This window comes from Tiliqua scincoides, chromosome 2, assembly GCF_035046505.1.
Source record: "Tiliqua scincoides isolate rTilSci1 chromosome 2, rTilSci1.hap2, whole genome shotgun sequence".
Lineage (NCBI taxonomy): Eukaryota > Metazoa > Chordata > Lepidosauria > Squamata > Scincidae > Tiliqua > Tiliqua scincoides.
Window position 1 is genome coordinate 134,431,572 of NC_089822.1, and position 25,531 is coordinate 134,457,102.

The following is a 25,531-nucleotide window of genomic DNA, read 5'->3' on the forward strand; positions in this document are numbered from 1 at the left end:
CTGAGAGCCTCGGGCCCAGTTGACCAAACACAACCAGAGTTGTGCATGTGGGGTGGGGGAATGGGGGTCCATTTAAGTGTGTGTGCATTATTTCTTGGCCTGTGTTGGTGCTTGGAGAAATCCTGGACATTTGAGACCATTCATTCATTCATTCATTCATTCATCTAAGTTCCATATCTCATGTATTTATTTAAATTGTATATTTAATTTTTTTCCGGCCCTCGACACCATGCCAAATATTTGCTGTGCCCTTCGGCCAAAAAGTTTAGAGACCCCTGGCCTAGTGCATTCTGAAGACCTATCAGTACAATGTCAACACTTGTCACAGCATATACAACTTTCTATTACTTAAATTAGCTCATGCCACAACCACCAAAGAACTTTCTTTCCTCTTCTTAGCAAATCTGGCAAAGGGATCCAGAAGTTATCAGAACTCCTGTGATTGAGAAGTCCACACACATCCCCACAAGAGCATTTTAAGATTATTATTTCAAATGTCAGCCACTTATGGGGTCTCCAGGTTGGGATTCAGCCCGAATCCCAACAGGGATTCAGCCCTAATTCTCAAAGCCAGAGGCAGCATCCAGGCAATTTAGTCAACACTCACATCTCTGCAGTGCCCAGCTCCAGGGAATTGGGGTTATTCAGCAAAGCTTTTTCTACCACCACCTCATGTGGGGGCCAGAGGGGCTCTCGGAGGTATCTTCTCTCCAGGTTCTGCTCCAGGTCTGCCAGGCGGAGCACTGCCAAGTCCAGAGGATGAGTGGTTTTGCGCCACAGGGCTGGTCCTTCACGCCGGTTCTTGATGGTGATGTCTTCCAGAAGCTTCAGCTCATGCTCACAGTACTGCAAGTCATCTCGAACTGAGTCAGGATCTGGACTTGTCCAGCCCTGGTGGAAGAAAAACAAAATTGTGAGATTGGGGTGGGGGAAGTGATGGCTATAGCCACTTTTTCTTTCCAAGTACAAATCATCCCAAACTAGGCTTTGCTGTTGTTCAGTTTTGGGGGGAAGAGTGCCCTTGAATAGTCTCATCCTAAATATTCATTATGCCTGGTGCCACAAGTATCCAGAAGGAGCTCACATGAAAGATGTACTTATCAGAACTAACATAAAAACTATGTAGATATTAAGCCAATCCCTCAAAAACCATATATTAAGCCAGTCCCTGAAAATAAGAAAACATCCATTATTCCTATAGCACCGTCAACTGGCATAACACACAATCTAAAGTGCCATATGCCCCCCCAAAAAGTGGTCCCTGACCCAAGGAGCTTACGACCAAAAACTGGCTTTGTTTTCTTTGCCTCTTCTTTTCTCATAAAGGAGGCAAAAGCAAAGACAACCAAAAACAAACAGTGGAGAAAGGAATACCTATTTGCAAGTTAGTACAGGTGCAAGGATGTCCACTAGGTGCAGTAGCCACTAGCAAAGGTAGTGCCCATAAATGAGAAGAGAAGTGCCACAATTTCAGCTCTATAGCAGTATTTTTAAATGACCAGGGTTATTTCTCTTAAATAAAGGTTAAATAAATAAATTTCTCTTAAATAATGACAGTTTTCTGACTCCAGAAACAGGCAGAAACCTTCATGTAGGTTTTGAATTATTGTAGAGCTAGAGGCTGTCAGACACCTCCAAGACGATGTGCAACATGCCACTCCCTCCTCACACAAGCCAAGAGCGGCATCACCATTGGCAGTGGGTCTTGGTACCTACTCGGATCTGTAGATCAGCCATGAGCACCCGCTGCTCCAGCTCCTCCACCCACTGAAGTACAGACAGGTCTGCCTCGAAGGCCCGCTCAGTCACAGACCACTGAGCCAGGGCTTCCTGAGAGACAAGGTGGCTGACACCCTCCGGATGTGTCTGGAAGATGGGATCTAAGTGGGAAGGCAAGAAGAGCCACACAGTCAAAGAGAAGAAGAATGTGGTGGTGACAGGAGCACTGCAGCTCATCACATCCCTCCAGCCCACAACATGGAGAGTTCTTACCATTGGCAGCTCGGGCACACACCTCCCGGAGGTACTCCTTGTGCTTGATGAGGTGCTTGTGCAGTGCTTTTTCACGGATCCCTCGTGGGTGCAGCACCTGCACCACAGCTTCCAGCTCTTCGGGGTCCTGCAGCCACCACCAGCCACTCTGCATTTCTACAAGGAAGAGAGGGAGTGAGTGAGTGAGCTCACTGACAAGCCAGCACTCTTCATATTCCATGCATGTTAGCACCCCAATGCCCCTCTCAGGGACCTGTGGCAGAGCAGTATTCACAAGGAGGAGGAGATGCATAGCAACATCATTACAGAATCTTGTTAGGAATGAGAATCACAGAGAATATTATCTCTACTGCAGAATCCTAGGGAGTGTCAGCTTGCTTTTTAAATAGAGAACATTTCTAGTTCTCATCTTGGCAAAGGAAAACATGAAGACACATTACAATTTCTACGAAGTCTCTGAAACTAAAGAGGGGCTTCTATCAGTTGGGAATGGAAATGTCACTTATAGTTCAGTCTTTGTTATCCCACAAATGTCAAACCACCTTCTTTCCTCTCCTTATCATCCTTCTTATAAATATATACAAGCCTTTTAAGAACACACCCACACAGAATCAGATCGCATAGATCTCCTCATACCTGGAGGTATAGGCTGTGCCGTTTGCTGCGTCAAGTATTTCTGCTCAATTTGCTTGAAAAGTTTGGTGGGGGGGCGGCCCCGTCGTCTAGGCTGTCCTAGAGGTTCCTGGGCCTTACTGGAGGCACCCTTAGTTCTGGAGCACGTACTGTGGATCCTGGAGCCAGAATGGAGAGGCGTGGAAGCCAGTGGTGGCAATGAGCTGGCTGTGGAGAGGCTATTCAGCTATGGGAAGGGAAAGTTCAGGATGGGTCAGATCAGGCAAGAGTTGTCACATCTAGTGGAACTACTAGGCCCTATTTTCCATCATATCCACCCTCAGTGTGCTATGTGAGCATGAAGGAAGTTTGTAACTTAATGTATGTCTGTCCCCACAATGTACACTGCCAGAGATGAGACACAAGAGAAAGATATATACAAACAAGATTGTCAGGTTCCCCTATGACCACTAGCATGCCGGGGGGGGGGGGGGGAGAGTGAGGACTAGTGCTCACGGGTGGCAGGCTGAAGGTGAGGAGCAGCCACCCACTCCTCTTGAGGAGCTCCCCTGTGATGCGCACTCAGTTTTTTAAAATAACTTTTTAAATAGCTTTTTATAACTTTATTTCCAGGAAAAAAGCAAAAAAAGTGGTGGTCACAGCCTCCTCACAGCCTACCTTTTTTACTTTTAAAAAAACAGGGATAGAGCCTCTGAGCAGCATCCACTTCTATACTTTTCTTTTTTAAGCGCAAAACCCATGGCTGCAGCTCCCCCTTCTTTTGTTTTTTGATGGGGAAGAAGGGGGCGGCTGTTAGCAACACAGCCCAGCACTGCCGATAGTGGCTGTAAGCTCACAGCCACTATCTGTGAGATTCCACACCGATCTGAGGGCTGCCTCCTCTTTCCCCTTTAAAGAAAAGACAGGACGGACATCAGATCAGCACTGAATCATGCCAACAGTTGCTGTGAGCTCGTAGCCACTATTGGTATAGTTCTGGACTGTGCCGCTCAGTTGGTCTCCTCTTTGTTCCCCTTTAAAAATGGAAGAGGGGAAGAAGAGCAAGGCCATCAGAGCAGCGTGATAATAACAGAAGGAACTGAGGTGACATGATGACGTCACCGCAATTCCAGTCGGGGGTGACATTTTTGCCCACGACCCTGGGACGGCAGGGTGCCCAGAACTACCAGTGCCTATGACTGCAGCCAGTCAGATTTGGAAGGGATGCTGCATCATCTAAACACCAAGTCATTGTCCTATGGCAGAATCTACAATATAGCTAAAGTATCCCAAGAAATGGCTCTGTAGCCTTTACCTTGAAAGCCACCCTGGAAGGAAATTCCAACAATTTACAAAGAAGATAACCCTAAATTGACTTTAGAGTTAGGAAACCCTTTCTAAGGCTGACTCTCTCTCTCTCTCTCTCTCTCTCTCTCATTTCAGTCCTTGGATTCTTGTTATATTTTCTGTCAACAGAAAATTTGTTCTTCCTTTAACATTACACAGGCAAGTTCTTGTCATCACAGGAGTTTTAATGACTATTTTGGACAGATTAGAGATGCAGTTCAAAGCAGAGATCCTACTAAAAGCCCCAAGCATGATGCAAGCGATAGTTATGTGGATTCAGCCACTACACAGGCCCTTCCACCCCAAAGATGCTGGTCTCCAAACCAAGGCAGAGCCAAGGCTTTACATATAATTTCCAGTACACCTCAATGAGTCACTTCCCTGCTGATCCATCAAGGTCAAAATTGGGGCCTATGTTTCCTAGTAAGGAGAAGCTTCTGAATAACATTCACCTGTCGGGTTGAGGCTTTTGGCTGGTCCCTGGCTGAAGGCTTGCACAGTTGAGGAACAGCTTTTGGGGAGGGTAGGTCAATGGTGGTAGTGATTGGAGAGTCATTGCTGGGTGCCCTGGGCAGAAGGTTGTACCAGGCAACCTGCGTTTCCGTGGCACTTTCATCCTCTACCGCTGAGTCTGGTAACTCCTCTGAAGGTACTGAGTCCCCTTTGCCAGGACTGCTGTCTGGGGTGAGCACAGAGCTGTTAAGCAGAGAAGATGCCTGTTGTGTCTGGCTAAGCCAGGACAGGAATGCTGACTGGCTGAGATCATGCTGGGACTGGCCTAAGGTCACAGAGTCCTCCAAGAATCCATTGATGGGCATGGGTGTGGGCTCGGGCAACCTGGATAGTGTGGGTTCAGGCTGTGGCAGCCCTACACTATCCCTCCATGGCCGGCTCCATGATCGAGAAGTGGTGCAGTTCATGTAATCAGGGACTGATGCTGCCTCGTTGATCTCTTTCTTGATTGGTGGGGCCTCACACTCTTCCTCTTTCAGAGCCTCTTCCTTCTCCAGTGCATGCTTGGGCACCTCAGGAGAAGCTGCTTGGGGAGCAACAAAAATGAGTTGTGTGGAATTCACCACATTTAATGCTTTCCCCCTTTAAAAAAATAGCCTCCCCCAAGTATTCGGGTCCTATGTTTACCTTGCAAATCACAGGGGGAAAGGGGAGAATATAGAACTGGTATGCATCCTACTCCCCCTGCTTCTCCACTGCAAAGTGCTCTCTCCCAAGGACTCTATAGCAAAGAGTTGCTGAGTCAACATGACATGCAGCTGCAGTCTCAAGCATAGTATGGACACAGACACAAGGCCTGTGGAATAAAGCCTTAGCCAAAACAAAGCCATGCTGCTTCTCTTTTCTACTCCCCACCTGAGTTCAGCCAAAACGCCAGCTTCATTTAAAAGTGTACTTTTCGTAGGCCTGTGGGTCACATTTCCTGCTTCTACTGCATTCTTCTGACCTGAAAGTCCAAATTGCCCCATGGTCCCATCCGTTCTTGTGCTACTCTCTGGTCAGTTGCTGCATCCTAGTCCTTGTGGCAACAAGTTCTGCAGTCTAAAAAAAGCCACATCCTGCCCCAAGGTGCATCTGTCCTTTCTTGCCAAATCATGTGACGGGATCTAGAGGGCCTTCCCTGTTCCAAACAAACCAGCCATTGTGAAAAGGCAGCCCCCCACAAGCCCCTACACTTTTGAACCCCACATACCTGTTGAGACGTCACAACCCTCTACAAAAACCCCACCCAGATGGGGCAGCACCCAATACCGGCGTCGATATCGATCCTGCCCCAGTGAGGAAGCCCGCAGCAACTGTGAGGCATGGAGCAGCTTCTTGCGGAAGTACATCTGGCGCTGCAGCAAGAAGAACAATAAAAGATTGATAGTGTTAAGAAAATGAACATCAGTATAGGAAGCTCTGGGGATGACAGCAGGAGTGAAACATCTCCAAGGACCCCCCTATTGCCAATGCCCAACCCAGATCACTGCTATCCCCCTGCTAAGTTTAACCATTCCTTCCCACCTTCCAGTCAATGTTTCCTAACATCTTCAACCCCAAACATTTACCTTGGAAAGCTTTTCAATTTGCCTCTCCAGCACAGGCGCACTGGAAACTGGAGTGTCATTCTGGAGAGAAAAGGAGACAAATTAGAATCAAAGCTTCACCTTCTGGATGGGCTTGCTTTTAAACATTAACACACCCAAGTGGGAATCAGCTGAATTGTGGGAGGGACAGATGAGAGGAACGCTATATTTGATTACAGCTATGACTTCCTGGGGATTGCCAAACTTCCCAGACAAAAGAAGAGACAAAAGCCCTCCCTCCTACCATACTTTCAAAGGTGCAGAAGACAAAACCTTACTTCTGAAGTCTTTAAGAGTTACCAAAAAAAAAAAATTAATTTTCTATTTGGACAACTGCAAATTGTTTGAACATCCATGTCTGATGGAACCCGACAAATGTTCAAAGGCTTGCACTACTATAGAGCAAGTAGTTGGTCCATCAGAAGTTACTATTCAGATTTCTCACTATGTGTTAAGGCAGGGGTGTCCAAACTTTTTGGCAGGAGGGCCACATCATCTCTTTGACACTGTGTCGGGGGCCAGGAAAAAAGAATTAATTTACATTTCAAATTTGAATAAATTTACATAAATGAATATATCAGAGATGGAACTTATATGAATGAATGAAGGTTTTGCAATAGCTCAAGGCCTATAAAAGGCCTTGCAAAAAGCAAGACTAGCCTTTCCTTCACTGCTGCTGCTGCTGCATCACAGATGTGGAACAACAAGCAGTGGAGGGAGCCCTCGTCCCATAGCTCATGCAAGAGGTCAAACAGCTGTCCTCATGTTGAGAGCAGTTGCATTGGGTCAGCATGGGCTCCAGCAAGTCTCTGGAGGGCAGAGGCTCAATGGAGACTGGGGGCTCCCCGCGGGCCGGATTGGGAGTCCCTGAGGGCCGCAAGTGGCCCCCAGGCCGGGGTTTGGGCACCCCTGTGTTAAGGGATCAACACCAGTCACATTTATTCCTTAAAGTAAGATAGACGCCCTTCCTCAGCAGAGCCATTACTTCATCATTCTTCCGGGTCTTGTATGCCCTGCTCCTTTCCTCCTCCTCCTCCTCCATTTCCAGGTCTTTATTTTCCTCAGTGATGCGAGCACTTCGCCGCCATCGCCCTTCCTCCAATCCAGTGATTTCTGATTCTGGTCGCCCTGTCTTCTTGGCTAGGGCAATCTTCAATCTATAGTGCAACCACAGGACACAAGAGAGAAGGAGTGTAAAATCCTCAGAGGAAGGGAGCTTTGGGACTGGAACAAAGAGTATAAGTTTCATAAATCAAGAGCTCCCCGATATTGAACCTGAATGAGCTGACATTATTTTCCCTGATGTAAAACTAGTGAATTGGAACAATTTCCTTAGATGGCCTCATATACAAAGGGATGAGAGCTAGGTTTTATTTCTGTCTAAATCCTCTCATAAACTGATAATAGTATAAGATGAAGTAATTAATAAATTAGTCTGGGCCCTATCATCAGGATTGGATTCTATACCTTAAAATGATGTGTATGTTCTCCAGCTTCTTCAACTAATAGCCACTGCACACCTACTGACAGCACGTTGCTAAATGTTTCTAAACCACCAAGTTAGATTTGATCAAATGGTTCTTACCTGCGCAATTTCCCCTCAATGATCCATTTGTTTCTCCTGTGGTTGGACATGTTCTCTAGAGTCTTATCAATTTCACTGTACAAATTAGAAAGGAGGGGAGGGGAATGATTAGAACACACACAAGAGAAGAATTTCATCAATGGCAGAAGAATGGAAAGCAATTCCCCTTGGGACAACTTCTACACAATACACATTCAAGATTCATTGCTCTCACCTCGACACACATACACAATCCTATTTATAACAAAATCTGACAGGAGTAAACCAAGTCCCTCATTTCCTTATGACAGATACAGAGATTAGAATCATAGGCAGTTACTTCACATAGAGTCAGATCACTGATCTGTTTAGAGGGCAGTACAGCTGGCAGTAGCTCTCCAGGGATTCAAACAGGAATTTTCCTCTGCCCTTCCTGGAGATGCCAATTATTGAGGCAAACATTCTGCATGCAAATATGTGCTCTACCTATCATGGGGTTGGGCAAGTTGCCTTTTCCTTTAAGAAGTTTTAAGTTGGTTGCTAGGCAGAAGACCTGAGATTGTCCAGGTGTAGTTCATTAGTAATTTGGAGTATAAAACCTGGATGTAGGTTCATAAAAAAGGGAACAGAGGAAGGAAGCTGGGGTTAGCAGTCCTTGTGCTGGAGCATGCTAGAATGAGTATTATGCGGCTGACTGGCCTGCAATGTTGGTAACTCTTAGTCTCCTGTTAGGTAAACTAGCTAAGCTTTCTTATTTTGGTATGCTATTGTAAATGCATGTACTAATGTTTATGGAGCAAGTAGAACTCCCATAAAGACTAACTTTTTTTATAATAAAATTCTTCTATTTTGAAGATTAAGTGCAACACATGTGATTGACCAAGGGAATGTAGTTCAAAAAAATCTGGGTGCTTATTTTATTATAAGGGGCTACATTATTCTCAAGGGTTAGGTGGATGAGGCTGGTGGAAGAGGGTATGGGTTGCATCCTGCCAAGGTTTGGGAATTTCCCCTAATTTCTCCCTGACTCCTTGGGTGATAATTGTGACACTACCACTAAGCTGTGGTTCCTTCTCAAGCATAAATCCTAAACATATATAGGGAAAACACATGTGGGGCCCCAGTTTGGTCGCATATTACAACTTATTATTCCCAGGCGCTCCTGAACAAAGTGATCAATTTTCCATTTGGTACTCTTTAAAATGTGGAATTCTGAGTGCAATCTAAGTTATATACTTCTGAGGTTACTTGGAGAACCTGGTGCACCAAAATCAGTTTTGTTTACATTCAAATGGAAATTATTCTGGGACCATAATCTGATAAAAATGTGGTGCAACTAGTTCTCATAGCAAGGTGTGCCAGGTCAGACACTAGCTGAGGACAGGCATCAATCTTGGGGGGGGGGGGGGCTCACCAAGCCAACTGATGCTCTGTCCCTTAGTACTCATACAATAAGTAGTTAAAGCACCCTAAAGTTTTGTGCTTCTGCTGTGCTAATATATGTGCCTATGTATAAATGAGCATCCATCCATGTGTGCCCCCCAAGTCACTGTAAGGCATCTAATGGATACTCCCATTGATCAGTGGAGAGAGTATGCTCTGAGTTCTTGCCACTGAAAGGAGGTGTTTCGAAATAGTGTTATTTATGTGAATTGTAAGCAAGCTCATTGTATTCAGTAAGACTTGGGTATAATCCTGTCTTACTAGATACAAACACCTCTACTGATAAGCATAGAAAAGGTTTTTTCACCTTCTCTACCGAGAAGGAAAAATGGCCTTCTCAGTAGTGGCCCTCAGTATCTGGAATTCCCTCCATTATAAATGCACATCTGTCACCCTCCATGCCATGACATTTTGTTAAACATGGCTTTTCCTGAATTCTCTTGATTTTTGTTAGTGCCTCTGATGATTTTGCCATTTGTGTTGATTGCATTTTAATTACTCTTCTTGAATTTTTAAATTGTGGTTGTGTGATACATGTGACCTAACTTGAATCCTCGAAAGGGAGAAAGGCAGAGCAATTTTGTTTTTTTACAGAAATAATGCATGCTGGGATTTTGGCTCAACTTTCATTAAACACAGGCTTAAGGCATGCTGAATCTCCCCCTTTTGCCTTTCTGTTACATCAACAGCATCTTGGGATGTACAATCTACCCAGCCATGTCTCCATATTAGAGTCAGATTGCTGTGTAAATGTCATTAGGCAAACAAAACAGGAAATCTCCTGGCCCATCAACACTCACTTGATGATAAGGGCACTGCTGTTGAGCTCGTTGACCAGAAAGGCTAGCACAGTAGCTTTTTTGTCTGGAGGCAGTGCTTGGAAAGGCTTAGTACGCAGGCTGTCACACAGGCTCTTATCTGCCCCATAGGCCATGAGAAAGCAGCGAAGGACCTCCGACACAGTGTCACGGTTCAGGCTGATCTCAGATAGTTTCTCACCAAGGATCTTCAGCGACTGCCAGGACAAAGCAAAGAGAATAATCGCACACTGACAGGTTATTGCCCCAATTCTTCCACACCAGAGGTAGGGAGAGGTGAAGAACACAAAACAGAAATAGTTAAGAAATTGTCACCCCTTACCACCAAAACAAGAATTTATCTGTCAAGCACACTAAACAAAATAATGAACTCTGCAATCCAAATAGTACAAGTGATGGCCTGCTCGGTCAGATTTTCTATCACAAACTACACTACACAACAATGGTGAGGAATTTAGCCTGAGCTGGGAATACTCATCTGGCATTGAACAGGCTTTAGTCAGCATCCTGAGAGCTGCAACTTTTATTGAAACAAAACTACACCTCAAATACACAAAATAAGCTATTAGGGCTGCATAGTCACCCTTGAAAGTGTATGGACAGTGCCTGGTAATATCACAATAGCCGTGGTGAAGCTAAGACAGACATTCCAAGTGGTTATGTGTGGAATCCCCAGGTTATAGTGGGAAGATTTTTCAGAACAGTGATTAGCAGAGGCATATTAATCACAAAGGGCAGGCTAGGCAAAAATGTTCAATTTCCAGGATTTATCCCAACTGCACAATTAAATTTTGCTCGGCAAAGAGATATGATTTCCTTGTGGTCTGCACTTTTAGGCACAAATTTATATTGTTCTGGGTAAAACTCATGAGATATTCAGAGATAGATGATGGGATTGAGTTAATGGGAAGAAATACAAAGCTGTGAGAAGTGACAAAAAGTCACTTTTGACAAAAAGTGTCTTTTTTAAAAATATAAATGGTGTCACAAGCCCAAGAAATACAAAATTGTGGCCTGTATGTATGCTGTCCCTGGGACTTTAGTGACATAAACAGAAAGTATATGACTTGCTCCATTTATTTTAATAAAATAGAATCACAGACTGAATTCTGTCACCCCCAGCACAGGGTCTGTTCTTGTGGCTATTTGCTGGTGGTGGTCTGCACTTTTTCAAAGATGTGAACCTTTTGGGGACAGGAAGCCAATTGGTTATTGGAAGCCAATTGGTTATTTGATTTTCTCTGTCAACTTTTGTTGAAAAGCAGTAAATAAATCTTCTTCATCATCTTTGATTAGGACCTATTCATTTGTTCCAATCCACATCAACTCCCCTTGCCAGCACTGATACAACTGCAATGCAGACCCAAGGTAAGGGAATAAATGTTCCCTTACCTTGAAGAGGCCTCTGTAACTGCGCTCCCCACTGCAGTTTGCAGCACATGCCCCACTGGCACAGCTGCATCAGCCCTGAAAATGTGGATAGGGTTGGTACCTTTGTTACCTGTTCTGCAATTTCTCAATAGGATTCCTCACATACTACCTTAATGTGAGAGGGATCCAGGTACACCCTAGTGCTTGGTTTAAGCACATAGGCTAGGTCTATGTATACACTGACCAAGAATCTCTATTAGTGTAAGAAGTTCCTCCCCCTACTGGAATTTAGGACCAGCAGTCTCAGTCTGCCTCTTGCCCACAGAATAAATACAAAACCATCACCACCACAACAAAATAATCATTGATATATGTATGCAGTAATTCCACAGGAAATATGTATAATGCGGTATCGGACGCAGTACATGGTAATTCAGCTTTCAGTTAAAAACACAAAAAGGTAACAGTATTTTTTAGCCTTTACAGCTTTCACATATATGGAAAGTGTAGGCAAAGCCTCACAATATTTCCAAACCAGAGGGGTTGCTGAATAAGATCTCCAACAGTTGGAGTTTCAGTGCTTTGCACAGCTCATTGCCTTCCTTTCAACCAACAAAGCCAGATTTTTGCAAAATAAGAGGAATTATAGCAGTTTATTCAGCTTGGGTTGATGGCGGATTTTGGACTGCAGCAGCATGCAATTTTAACTATTTTGCCACAAGTATGCACAGCCGTGAGGACAGTAGATTAAACGGTTCTAGTCAACATCCATACAAGTTCTATATCAGGCCTTCTGCATGCTTACTCGTATCCAGACTTGCAAATTGACATGACATAGCAGATGCACAGGTGGTCCTACCTGGCAGCATGAAGGCAGTCCAGGGTCATAGAGTGCAACCCTCATCAGCTTCACTAGGAGGTCTAGCACTTCACCCAAACTGTCGCCTACATTGAAGAGCCCTTCCTGCATGGTGCTCAGACTAGGAATCTCCCTGGCAACATCAAAGCCCAGCACCTTGCCATTGCTGTGTAGGAACTCCACAATGGCTAAGCAGTCCGAGAAGGCATGGCTTGGCAGAACCAGTCCAGGGATGCGAGAAAACTCTGGCAGAGGCTGGGAAACATAGAAATAACAGTACAGACAGCATGAACTTATGACAAACTCTGCCCATACTGCTATACGGACTTGGACAGAAACTCAACTAACAAAACAGTGGTCAATGAGATAGGACAAAGAACACAATTTTTTTCCAATGTTACTGGAAAGCATCAGAGCAGCCAGCCAACTTCCCAAAGACAGATATGCAGCTTTAAAATATATTCGAACACCTGGGTAGACCAAACCTGTTCAACATGAATGGAGACTGTCCCAGTCAGACTTAAGCAGTTCAATTTAGCTCTTCTGCCAATTTCTTCATTTCCCTAGCTGTTGCCAAAACATTTCAAGTTCACTGAAAACCAGGCTCTTAGAGCAGAATAAAAAATATGAGATAAGTAAGCATAAATTTACTGTGGGAACAGAATTCTAACACACATCAAGGTTCAAAATATTTCTAGGCACATCAGTGACTTTATCCACTAACAACTGAAAGAAGTACTGAGCAACACAGTGTTGCTTGTCCTTCCTGCTCCAAACCTTCTAGAACCACACTCAAGAACTTGCAGCAAATCTTCAGCTGTTCCTAGAGACTAATAGCTCCTTTACAAAGATAGGCACACACACCCGCAGTCCCCCAACCCCAGTGTAGCCCACCTGGTGGTCCCCTAGACACATGTCCTCAGTGGGCTTCTTCATCTCTTCCAGGATCATCAGCTGCCGCTGCCGTTCTTCCTGACGCCGCTGCGCTAGGAGATTCTTGTCTACTTTCCGAGGAACTTTGGCTGGTGCTGCCACTTTCTTTTCCTTGGGCTTCACCTTTTCCTTCACTTTCACCTTCTCTGCTTTCTCTGGCTTATTCTTGTCTGGTTTCTTGTTGTTCTCCTTCTTTACCAAGGGAAAAGGGTAAAGTGTCAAGATACAGAACTACATGCCTAGACCTGGTCACTGCTTCCTAACCTAATCTTTTAAGATCATGACCCACCTTAGGCTTCTTTTTCCCCTCCTTAGGCTTGGCCTCCTTGGATTTGAGCACTTTGGCTTCCTGCTTCTGTTTATTTTGTACCTAGAAAGTGAACCAAACATGAACTCTGTTAACCAGAATATAGGAGAAAATCTTCAAGAGAAAAGACTTGAAGAAAAACACAAAATTACTCCAGCTTTACAATAGTTCCCAAAACCTTTACTGAAGGTACTTAAACTGCTGATAACTGGGAACTTACTTTCCTACAGACCCCCACAATTCTTCTCCCCCCCCCCCCAACCTGCTATACGGACTATACTGATTCACACTCTGCTTGATTTTTTGGTAAATCAAATTGTGGACTTCAATAACATAGCACTATATCTTGCATTCCAACAATATTCATTTTGACTAAAAGTTCCTATCCCTCATGGCTGCAGAAAAAGAAACTAAAAACATTTTACAGTATTAGTATACAAAGACAGGAAATTCTAGTCTTTGCTTGGCTATCCTTATGTACCACCAAACTCGCATCACTTTCTTCATTCGACTCTTCTAAGTTTTCCTTAAAAAATTATCGATTCTTTTAAAATGCAAGTAGCGGAGAGAAGAGTAGAAAGCAGATTTTAGACTTGCATTTCCTTGGTGCAGAATTCTGAAGTGTTTGCCTTCAAGTATACACAGCCCTACCAGCATAATACATTAAGGATATGCCCAACCCAACTCAGGAAACATTCCTTTTACTCCCAAAGCACTCCACTCCCAGTACCATAAGTCTACCTAACCCAGAACACACTGTTCTGTTTTACTGAATGTACCTTTTGCTTCATTTTCTTCTTGATTTTGCTCATCTTCATCTTATCTTCATCACTGAGAACCTCTGCAAGCAACAAATGGGACAAATGGAAAATGAGGAAAGAATTACCAGCCCAGCATTTCATACCCAACAGCACCTTCATGATTCACAGGAAGGTAGATATAGGGCAGAACGCTCCATAAAAATGTCTCAAAACGTTGGCCAATCTCAGTAGTCAAAGCTGTTATTGATTTCCCAAAACTGATGGCATTACTATTCCAACCCTGAGAACACACATTCATGTATACCCAATCTTGGTTTGATATCTGCTTCATTAGCTCTGGGGAGCAAAAAAGTTTGCAAAATCTGGCCACATATAAGACAATGTCCCCTTTTGTTAGCTGTAGGGATAAATGTTGTTGTGATTTGTAGGGATCACTAACTCAAGAAGAACAAGCTACGGAAAGACCTGGCTACCAGGGCAGTTTATGAAGTTGGGTTTAGCCCAACACCATGTTGACTGCAGGGTCTCTTAGAGCTGTTCAATAAAGCCATGGCTGTTCAAAGATCCTCTTCTCTAGGACGTTCTTTATGGATTGAATGTCAAAATATGTGCAAAAACATAGTGTGAAAGACAAATGACTTCTGCCATGCGTAGATGGTAAAGGAAACTAAGAAAAGACTAACCACAGCCTGTCAGCATCAGAATAAAATCAGTGATGCCACCCCTTCCCCAGAGCTTCTCTCCCTCTACTTCACAAGGCAGTATTCAGGATAGCCAGGAAATGGCATAGCCTAACATTTGTTAGCTACAGGGGAACATGAGACATCCTGAAAACTCAGCATCCCAGCTGGATTGCAATGCAACTACACGGAAAACAACCTGCAATGAGCCAGGTCTGACTCGGCAGACCCAGAGCCTTAAAACCAGTAGTTTGTTTTTAAAGATTTCATGTGTGCAATTCAAACAGACCCTTATGTGTATTCCTGAATAAGTTTTTGTTTTATTTTTTAAACAGGAGTTTCTCGCTCTCACAGTTGTGGAGACACAAAGGAAAACTAACTGCAAAAATTTCCAGTCTCAGAGGCAGAGCTCCTATGCACCATTTGGCTACCTGCCCCTCCCCTCACAGTCTCCAATCATGTTCTTACCTATATACTCTTACTGCCCCTTGCTTATCCGTTCCTCTCTTCCTGCTGCCACACCGCTCCTTGACAAGAAATTCCAAATTTTGCAAAAACTCAAACATTAGTTTCCAGAAAGAGCATGCAAATGGAGGTTTATGCAAAATAAGCAGATTTGCATGCATCTCATTGCTTTGCTTCATTTATTTAGAGAGCAAAAATTGAATTTTCTTGGCATACAGACTAAACAGCCCTACCTCAGACTGACAAACAACTCCTACCACAATCTAAAGCTTTTTCTTGTGAAGGCAGAAGGCATGCAGGAAAGGCTTGTCTGGCTGATACCTTGGGCTTCCAATCGTTTCAGGACTCGGGCATCTGTCTTGCTCAGCAGGTCAGGAACTTTCACTTTGGGAGGCCGGCCCCGGCCCCGTTTCACCTTGGGCATTTCCTTAGCCTTGGCTTTCTCAGTATTGCGAGGTCGGCCACGCTTGCCTGTGATGGCCTGGATACGTGAAGGGATTTCCTCGGATGTCAACTTGACCCACTGCAGGCCCTGCGAGAGGAAGAAAAAGATACTACACATAGACGTGGAGCCTCTGTCTACCACCTCCAATTCCTGTCAGGGCTTGAAGCAATCCTTCATGACCCAGTTCCCCTGTTCCCAGAAGTGCCACAGCTCCCAACAACAGAACATGAACTATGGTTTACAGTTAAGAGTGTCTGTCTAGGACCAGGAAAATTCAGATTCAAATCCCCACTCAATCATAACTTCAGAAAGTGACCTCATGCCAGTCACCTTCTTGCAGCCTAACCTACCTTGTAGGGGTGCTGTGAGGATAAGGGGGGAGCAATGGTATAGGTCACCCTGAGTCTCCTGGTGAAAGGGTAGGATATAAATGAATAATAAAATAGTAACCAATGTCAAAGAAAGACAAGCTCACAAAGCCTGTTAGGATGCTACACACTTTGCATAGCTAACCATGCCACAACAAACACAACAATACTAGCAAAGGGGCTAAAAGACTGAACTATAAATCAGGGGTACCCTGATCTGAATTTTGCCTCTTCCATGAAATCTCTAAGTGGACTTTGCCAAACCACTTTCTCTCAGCCTCAGCTCACCAGCTGCAACATGGGGATAACACTAGTTACTTTTCAGGGTTGTTCCAGAAATAGCATTAAGATAATGTGATAATAATACATGTGCTTGCACACTCAGAAAGCACTATTCAAATGATTAGTACTGCCACCTGCTCTTGCACCGATGTCTTAAGAAATGACTCTTTACTGAAACAAAGCAGCAACCCTGCATGAATGACCCCTTGTAAAATCTCATCTGCACTTCTGTATCCCCTGAGGTAGCTGCTGTCACTTGCACATGTGATCACAGTGGTAGGTCAGTTGCAAAGGGGCTTGATGCCAGTAGTCCCTGAAAAATCTCCCAGCTTTGCACAAATACTCACCTCAGGTGTGTCCCGTTCTTCAAAGAAGTCTCCCACTGGCATCCGGGGACTGAAACTGAAGTGTTCGCGACGGACATTCTGCACAGTGTTTCTGCTCAGGTACTAGAAGGAGAGTAAGTCACCAGAATGTGAGCCAAAGAGACACTGTGTAGGATCCAACCTCTTTCTGAAGGACAGGTTCTTTCTGACATGGACACAATGCCCACTGAAGGTAAAATCCGGATCAGCTTCATGGCAGGGAGAGTGCAGACCAAGATATATATGTTGGAAGTTGTCTTGTGGTAGGTCCTACTATATCGACAATTCTAGCCTCTTGTTATGCAAATGCACTAAGAACGTGAACCGGATTTTATTTCTGGGGGGAAGCTCCAAACAGGATACCACTAGCAGATACTAACTGACACAGTCAATAGCTGCTACTGCTGTTGTCAAAGGAAGAATGGCAGGGGCTACTCTGAGTCAGGTCTGAGGAATAAGCTAAAGGAATAAAAGAGCCTTAGGATATGAGGGACTGCAGTTTGAGATGGAAGACAACTGAATATAAACAAACAGGAAACTGAACAGCTGCTCTTTACTTTTTTTACATTTCCCTATACTTTAGAAACAGTACATTAGTTGTCACTCTCCTATATCATTTTGATACCGAATTGCAACTACCACGACTGACTGGGAGAAAGTTCCTCAGCAGTTTCAGGGCAGGGAGACATTCTGTGGGAACACTTGTTTGCTTCCCTTCCAACATAAATCAAGCTACCTCCCCTACCACTTACTGTAGGGTAATCTGGAACCTGGTAGCTACGGCAAGTAACTGAATTTTTGCAGCTCCAAGTCAAGAGGAACCACTACTGTAGATCTCCTCACCCTGTCACTGAGAAAGAAACAGGAATTGTTTCTGGGCCAGGAAATGGCAATACCACTTTTGCTAGGTAAAGCGAGTAGTCAAACATCTCAAGTCTCTAATGCAAGATGAAACATCAACTGGTGAAGCAACTGAGATCCTCCAATTACCAATGATCACTTTCTGGGCAGCACATTTTACCTTTATCACTTCTGGAAACTGCTTCATCCTCTTGCCACAGGGTCCGTAGTACCAAGTCTCTCCCTGCCAGCGGCTACTGCCCTTCTTTATGCGCACCTCCCTTCGCCAACTGAACATGAAAATGGTTTGTTAAAACTAACAACTGCAGTCTCATCTGCAATCATCTACATTCTCATCCAGCTAGATACTGTACCTGGATTAGAACCATCACAAAAAAGAAATGCATAGCATCGAGTAGAACATGAGGTGGGTGTGATCCAGCAGGGCTGTTCTTATTTAGCATCCTATTACACCAGTGGCCAAACAAATACTCCTCTTCCACTGTTGCTCACCTGCAGGTGGTATTTGGAAGCATGCTGCCTCTGAACTTGGAGTTCATCATGACTAAGTAGCCATAGCCTGGGGAGGGGCCAGCGGTAAAGTACATACAATGGGCCCTTGGTACCTGCAGGGGGGGTCTATTCCAAATTCCACAGATAATGATATTCGCAGGGGGGTCCACACAGCACCACGACTGCTTACCTAGGGGCCATACCTGGCCTTCCAGTTGCATCAGGGAGGATTTCTGAGACCTGAGGAGGTCCTCTAGCAGCAGGCTTGGCATCCACAGATATTCAAATCTGTGGATGCTGAGCCCATTGATAAGGAGGGCCCAATGTACTTTGTGTAAAGAAGGTTCAATCCCTGGCCTCTCTACACAGGGCTAAGAATGACCCGTTTGAGACTAGTCAGTAAATACAATACTGAGCTAGATGTACCAGAGGTCTGACTCAACTGAAAATAGCTTCATGTTCACTATCCTCTACAAATTTTACTTAACCCCTTTTAAAGTCATCCAAGTAGTGGCCACCATTACATCTTGAGGCAGCAACTTTCACAGATTAGCAATCTGCACACAAAGTAGTACTCCCATTTATCCATACTAGATCTCCCACCAATCAGTTTTATTGGATGACCCCTAGTTCTAGTGTTGCAAAAGAGACTGAAAGATTTCTCTATCTACTTTATCCATACCATGAATAATTATATAAACCTCTGAAATGACTCCCCCCTTTAGTAAATGGAGCTATCAGTCCACTTTCAAAATAAAAGCTCCTAAGTGTAGTGATGTCATGCCTTGTAACAAACGACACTACTTACCCATGCTTCAAGGGGTAGCGCACCTCATCTGCTGTGGCTATCCGTCTTCTCGGAGCATCACCTTATTAAAAAAAAACACAACTATTACCAACACTGCCAGCTGCTGACTAACACTTTAAATAAAGCCAATACAGCTGGGAAACCTGAGAAAATGGGTCTATTTACTTTTTGCTGACACACTGAGTGTTGAGGCCTCTTTGTTGTCCCCGTTAACCATGGGTGCAGGATCCTCCAGGCAGCTCCTGTTGGTGACCTCTTCCTCAGGAGTATCTAGAGTCTCAGGTTCAAGTGGTGTTTGTGAATCCAGAAACTCTGTGCCCTCTTGCCCAACTTCACTCACACCTGTCAGTTCCAGGTTGCTGTCTAAAATATAGGGAGGAGAGATGGGTAAATGGAATTGCAAAGGAAAAAATACACACAGCCTAGAAAAGTATAGACCAACCAGAAAGGCTGGGGCGGTGTGTGTGTTATCATCTTTATTAATCCACATGCAGACTACCACAAGCAACCTAAATTTTTTTTCCTAACTAGATTTAGAGGTCATTCCTTTGTTCACCTCCAGGGCAGTGTTCCCCTCTAAGGTGCTCAGCTGAGCAACTCCCTGCCAAGTTCCACTAAGAACAGAGCTCAGCAACTCGAACATTTGGTGATTACATAATGTGGCATCATGAGCAGTTATGATACCATGCAGTTGCTGGAGGGGTCTGCAGACCCTTTACAGGGAACACTGCTCCAGAGTCCAGAAGGGTATCAAAGTAACGCACAAGCTAGAACAAAACACACACCTTCTCAATTCATCCCTCCTCTTGTATGGAATTCATCCCTCCTCTTGTATGGAATTCAGGGGTATCAAAATTCTCCTTTTCCAACTAGCTACTCCCAAGGCAGGAAACCCCAACCCAGCTCCTTGGATATGGACAGGTTGATGGACTTAACCAACAGACAAGTGTTAGCAGACCCTAGTAGGGTATGGTTGTATTCCTCCTGGTCCATTATTCTAAATGGACCAAGTGTGAGACACACTGGTGCTGTCAATATGCATTCGAGCTTAAGCTTCTCTCAAGGATGCACAGGTTATAGAGGTTATAATGGCTAACTGCAAAAGCTGATTAAGGTAAGTCTGCAGCATATACTCCAGGCTTTCCAGTAACGGTTCACACTAATGCTTTACCCTAATGCAAAGGTTCTAAAACTCTGAGGGAGCTTTACTCCCCCAGTAAGTTCTTGTGGGGGAGGGGCTAGGGCAGAAACGCGATCCCCAGGATTGTGTCGCTAAGGGGGGGCGAGGGGGGTGCTTTGCACTCACTACGTAGGCAGGCTTGCAGCAGGAGCTGCGGTGAGCCCTGCGCAGCGCTCCCCGAGGCTTGGAACGTTCGCTAAAAGCAGGCACAAAGCACCTCCTGCAAAATGGCAGTGCTTTGCGCCCGCTTTTAGCAAACGTTCCAAGCCTCAGGGAGCGCCGACAGGGCTGCACAAGGTTCCCCGCACCTCCTACAGCCTGCTGCAGCCCTGCCTACATAATGTGAGTGCAAAGCACCCCCCTTAGCGACGCAATCTTGGGGATCGTGTCACTGCCTCCCTCCCCTTCCCCCACCCCTTAAAGGGACAGGGGAAGCGTTACACGAACTGGTGGGTTGCGACCCACCAGTTTGAAAACCACTGCCCTAATGGGTAAAGGGCTGCCATTCATCACATTGGCTCACTATGTAAGTAGGTGTTTGTAAGTATTGCACAATGGGCTTACCTCAGAGTAAAATAAATAACACCAATTTTAAACACCTCTACTTGTAAGTATCAAGTGGTTTTCCCTGTGAGCATACAGCCACATTTTTATTCTCCTTTGCATAATTACATTAGTGATATTTAACTGGCTACAGTTTTGTTATTATAATTTTATCTCAGTTTGCAATGTTATTATACAACCTGAATAAACATTCATTTTTATCTTCCTACATGGAGTCTGCAGTGACTTATATGTAAAGTATTGGGTCTGGAATATACATTTGTGCTCAAATTATGAGTTTATAGTAGCTTTACTTCAGGTTTACCTCAAATTTTAGATTATGCGCCTACCTCAGAGTACACAATTCAAACTGATGTTGTTGGTTTTATCTGTCAAATGCTATATGTGAATATAGCACTTGATGGATCAAATAATTTTACAGTCAGCTTATACATAGTCTGTTTTTTACAGCATCCCTGATAAAGTTACGTGCTAAAATGGATTGGAGGGTCCCTGTCTTCTGCAATATGGGGCATATGTGCACACACACACAGATTTTCATTCTATTCTGCAAAAGAATTTTCACATCTACCTCAAAGTGGACTTGAAGCATCCTAAAGAGTGGCTAGTGAAAATTCAGTACAGTTAAACAATAATCTTCACACTGTGAAGCTAAGCTATTAGTATCTTCATCAAGGTACAACAAATTCAACCCCAGTCATCCCAAAACATTCACAATGAACACACAAATACATTTCCTTTAAACACACACAGTGCAGATATATGATCCACTGCTCCCAATATTTACAAGATGATTTGGTCCTACACCATCAACACCAATCCCACCAAGATCTCAGATCTTCACACATGCCTCTTGTCACTGCTTGGAAGAGTCCAATCTGCCATACAATTTATACTTCAGGATCCCATAAGTCCTTTCACAAACACTAAGCAAGGGCTACTCTACTGAAGATAAATTAATGCCTGAAAGGACTTCGGTCCTTCACTAAACTTGAAATAGTATAACTGTTGAGCAGAGGCACCTAGAACAATGCCTTTTGAAATCTATAGTCCTTGCTCACCTTGTAAAACAGACTCTACAAGAACAGGTGGCAAATTGGCACTTCCAAAAAGTGAGGTGTCAGGCTGACTGTCATCTGCCAATAGGCTGAAGGAGTCAGTGTGGTTGAGAGATGGGCTGCCAGGACAATCCAGGGCAGAGATATCAGGAGGGTCTTCCAGAGGAGATTTGCCGCTCACCAGCTCAGAAGTATCCATCTCATAGAGATCTCCTGTCCCTGGGTCTGAAATTCAAAAATTAGAGACAATGCCTTACACAACATTCAGCCCAGTGACACAATCTACCCACTCTTAACTAGGATCACATTATCTATACTTTCTGCAGCATTTTTAACTTGCAATGTCTTCATCTAATTCATCTGCACAATGAGGTTGGTCTTTAATACTTCACTTCCAAAGATGAGGAGATACGGAGATTGTGATCCACCCAAGAGAGTCCATGGTTCAGCAGAACAGGAATGCAGGTCCAAGTCCAACCTTCTAACCATTTTACCAAACTGTAACTACGAAAGCCATACTACTTTTAAAAATGCTACTTTCAGAGAGAAGAGAAATTGAGTCTCAAAATAGAAAAGGAAATGAGCTCATTACTATTAACACTTAGCATTTAAACTTCATTTGTTCAGAACATCTTGCATACACCTCTATAATATGTACTACAGTCCTGTAATACCGGTCAGCATTAACACCATGAACAGTTAGGGGAACTGAGGTTGAAAGGTTCAGTGAGTTCATGGCTGAGATAAAATATGAACTGGGACTTCCCAGTTTGCACAATTTTGCCCATAAAGGGCATCAGCTGTAATTACAGAAATATAAAAATCAGTCCAGCAATTAAATTTTCCTGATCCTTGCGGAAATCCTAAAAAGTCTGCGTGCACACACACACACACACAATAAATAAAAGAGTGATTAAAATTTGGCTTTGTACATGTGAAGGAGATCTAGAGAAAAGTGGTAATAGCTTAATTTTTCAACATCTATAAATTTGGCATTTGTTTGGGAAAACAATGATGTTTCTAGAACCTATTCTGAAAAACTATTAGGAAAATATATTATTATTCTTGCTGAAAAGTGGTACATAAATATTCTTACTAATAATAATATATAAAAGAAATTTGAATTTAATTATCCACAATTGTGGTGTTAATGGAACAAGATGCCCACAAAAGCAGTACAGGAGTATATATCATCAGTCATTTCCTTTATCTTGAGAGACATAATTTATACAGGTATTACTGACTTTGTAAAGGGTAACAAAGTATTGATAAAATGGGGAAAGATGCAGTCAGGATAATTATTTTAAGCACGAATGGAGATCATGAAGCATTATATGGGAGTACTCTAAGGATCCATTCTTGGCATATTTAGAAGTAATATTTCTAGCAAGTAGATATCTGATCCAAAAATCTATTAGTAGTTGCTAGAATTGTTATTGTATGGAAAAAGAAATGCTGCAAAACCAATGCAATCCATTCCTGTCATGCAAGCATGCATAAATAAATGGAAACTTGAAAGGAAGAATAAATATCAGTTACATATGAGTTAGGAAAGGTAAACAAAAAAGCTGATATTTTTCAGCTAATTAAAACAGAAATCATTTGAAAACTACTAAAACAGTGGTCCTCTGATAGGTCACAACCCACCAACTGGAGAACCACTGTTACTTTCCCTTCAAGGGGTGGGGACTGGGGGAAAGCAGCAACACAATCCTAAGGATTGTGCTGCTGCGGGGTCTTTTTTTTAACATAACTTATCTGCTGCTGGGGTCCGGGGGGTGCGGAGAACCCCACGGAACCTTCGGCAGGGTTACCCACAGCTTGTAGAAAGTAAAAAAAGTGATCACAACTCACTTCTGGGTTGCAATTGTGAAACTGGATCACTTTTTTTTAAACTTTCTACGAGCTGCTGCGAGCCCTGCAGAGGGCTTCACGGGGCTCCCTGCACCCCCCCATCCCAGCAGCAAGTAAGTTACATTAAAAAACAGGGATCCTGACGATCGCAAAGTCTTACCTTCAGGCTCAAACTCCAAGTTTAAGAATCAATGTATTAGAATATTAATAGCAGACTAACATAGTTATTTTTCATGGATTGGATAATGTAATATATGATATGTTTGCAGTTTAGAGCGATGGTTTCAAACTTGGTTTTTCCTCAGAACAATGGTGTTACTGGAAAAGGTTGCATTCAGAGTGTTATGAGGCAATTATCTTCAAACACAAATGTACCAGAATATGAGACTGGGCTTACAGAATGAACAGGACAAGCTTCTAACTCTTCCAGTGCCAAACTCAGCTCAGCCTTCCCCACTAGATTATTGCCATTTCATCATATGCTTGCTGTTTTTAGACAGCACAAAACTAGTCCTTAATGCCTTTACACGGACAACTCATGCCTCCATCCACCACTATGTGAAAGCGCAGCTCTGTGGCAAACTCAAGACAGGGAGTACACCTTGAGACACCATCAATGCTAGACAGCCAGGAATCCCCCCTCACAGACAGTCTCCACACTATGTGAGGCAACCTTTTATTTAACCCATTCAAAATCTTTGCTTTGGCAACTATAAACATAAATGAAGTAGGAAAAGAGAAATATCAGAACAGATTTAGGCATGTGGCTATCTAGCCTTACAGATCAGGTGCCCAAAAGCACAAGGTCAACACACCAAAGGCAATGAAAGTGCACAACTACATAGTTATATCACAACTATTTGTAGACAAGGTGTGGTAGTTCTGTGATCAGCAGGAAAAGTTGAAAGCCCACATTTGTCCAATGCCACTGATAGTTTTCGGGAAACTTTATCAAGGCAAATTCCTTACCCAGCAAATTTGACAGAGCAATACCTGATAAGGACGTCGCTTCTAAGACCTGGAGCCACCAGGTCAAACTACGTATTAAAAAGTGTACAAAATTCCACCACCCCTGTACCTCTGTCCAGTGACTCAAATGGCTCCAAGGGGTCCTCCAGAGGAGGAGGGATCCGAGAAGCATCTTCTAGACAGCTACCTCCAGCATCAGGTATCAAGACAGAGGCTTCCTGGCTCAGAGGCTCAACCACCGGAGAAGATCCACTGTAGTCACAAATTTTCAAGTCTATGAGAGATTTTTTAAAGTCATATTATCATTTTCAAATAGGAACTTAAAATAGTTATCAATTTAAGACCCAATAAGCTGACAGAACAGAACAAACCAGCATTTATATAATACTTTAGAGCACAGGTGGTCAACCTGAGGCTCGCGTCACTTTGCATGTGCCACCAATAGAAGCCATACATTTTTGAAAAGTATTTAAATAATCTCAAAGAAAACATGGCAACAGTTTATAGTGTGCTTGATTTCTTTGCTACTCCTTACATAACATGCCCCTAAGTTTCTAATGCTGTAATGGGTTTGCTCAGGGCAACTACACGTACTCTGCTTGATTTACTCTGGGTGGAAAATGGAGAGAAAGGTGGGAAAAGAATGATAGACAGGAGAGAAAGCCAATAGGGTGGATGTTGAGCTGCATTCTACTAACTGGCAGGTCACCCACTTACCCATGAAGGCTGGTACTGGAGGTGTGTTGTGATTTTTATCACAAGATTTGCTCTAGAAGTCACGAGAAAGGATTCACCCTCCCTTCTATGGTCAACTCAGTAGAGGAATTAAACACCCTCTGTTAAGAACGTCAATATCTTATTTTTATTGGCATGGGTCCAATGATCAAGCCCACTTAGTGTTTTTGCATTTATTCTTCTTCAAAATTCTTATAAATGTAGACATTTACTCTCCTTTATTTCTCATCAGACAAGTTCAGAATACTCTCTGCCCTAAATTAAATAGCCCCTTCTCAATATGTACTATACCAATTACCATTCCTTGAATCAAATGC

General features: G+C 43.6%; 1 protein-coding gene across 4 annotated transcripts in view; it reads right to left on the reverse strand.

The window, feature by feature from the left end:
* BAZ2A (bromodomain adjacent to zinc finger domain 2A) overlaps positions 1-25,531 on the reverse strand; it is a 69,526-nt gene that overhangs the window by 13,318 nt on the left and 30,677 nt on the right. For 2 of the 4 annotated variants that reach the window (XM_066614291.1, XM_066614290.1), the window contains exons 4-24: positions 24,589-24,753; positions 21,660-21,881; positions 19,020-19,217; positions 18,855-18,915; positions 17,715-17,823; positions 16,676-16,777; positions 15,555-15,765; positions 14,107-14,168; positions 13,310-13,390; positions 12,982-13,212; positions 12,088-12,342; positions 9,840-10,054; positions 7,618-7,692; positions 7,018-7,189; positions 6,015-6,074; positions 5,657-5,801; positions 4,404-4,990; positions 2,629-2,851; positions 1,993-2,148; positions 1,717-1,880; positions 608-891 (exon numbers count right to left, since the gene is read on the reverse strand). In XM_066614291.1, the coding sequence (XP_066470388.1) occupies positions 608-891; positions 1,717-1,880; positions 1,993-2,148; positions 2,629-2,851; positions 4,404-4,990; positions 5,657-5,801; positions 6,015-6,074; positions 7,018-7,189; positions 7,618-7,692; positions 9,840-10,054; positions 12,088-12,342; positions 12,982-13,212; positions 13,310-13,390; positions 14,107-14,168; positions 15,555-15,765; positions 16,676-16,777; positions 17,715-17,823; positions 18,855-18,915; positions 19,020-19,217; positions 21,660-21,881; positions 24,589-24,753 (3,778 nt within the window). The remainder of the gene's footprint in view (positions 1-607; positions 892-1,716; positions 1,881-1,992; positions 2,149-2,628; positions 2,852-4,403; positions 4,991-5,656; positions 5,802-6,014; positions 6,075-7,017; positions 7,190-7,617; positions 7,693-9,839; positions 10,055-12,087; positions 12,343-12,981; positions 13,213-13,309; positions 13,391-14,106; positions 14,169-15,554; positions 15,766-16,675; positions 16,778-17,714; positions 17,824-18,854; positions 18,916-19,019; positions 19,218-21,659; positions 21,882-24,588; positions 24,754-25,531) is intronic. The other 2 variants (XM_066614294.1, XM_066614293.1) reach the window with 2 other exon arrangements.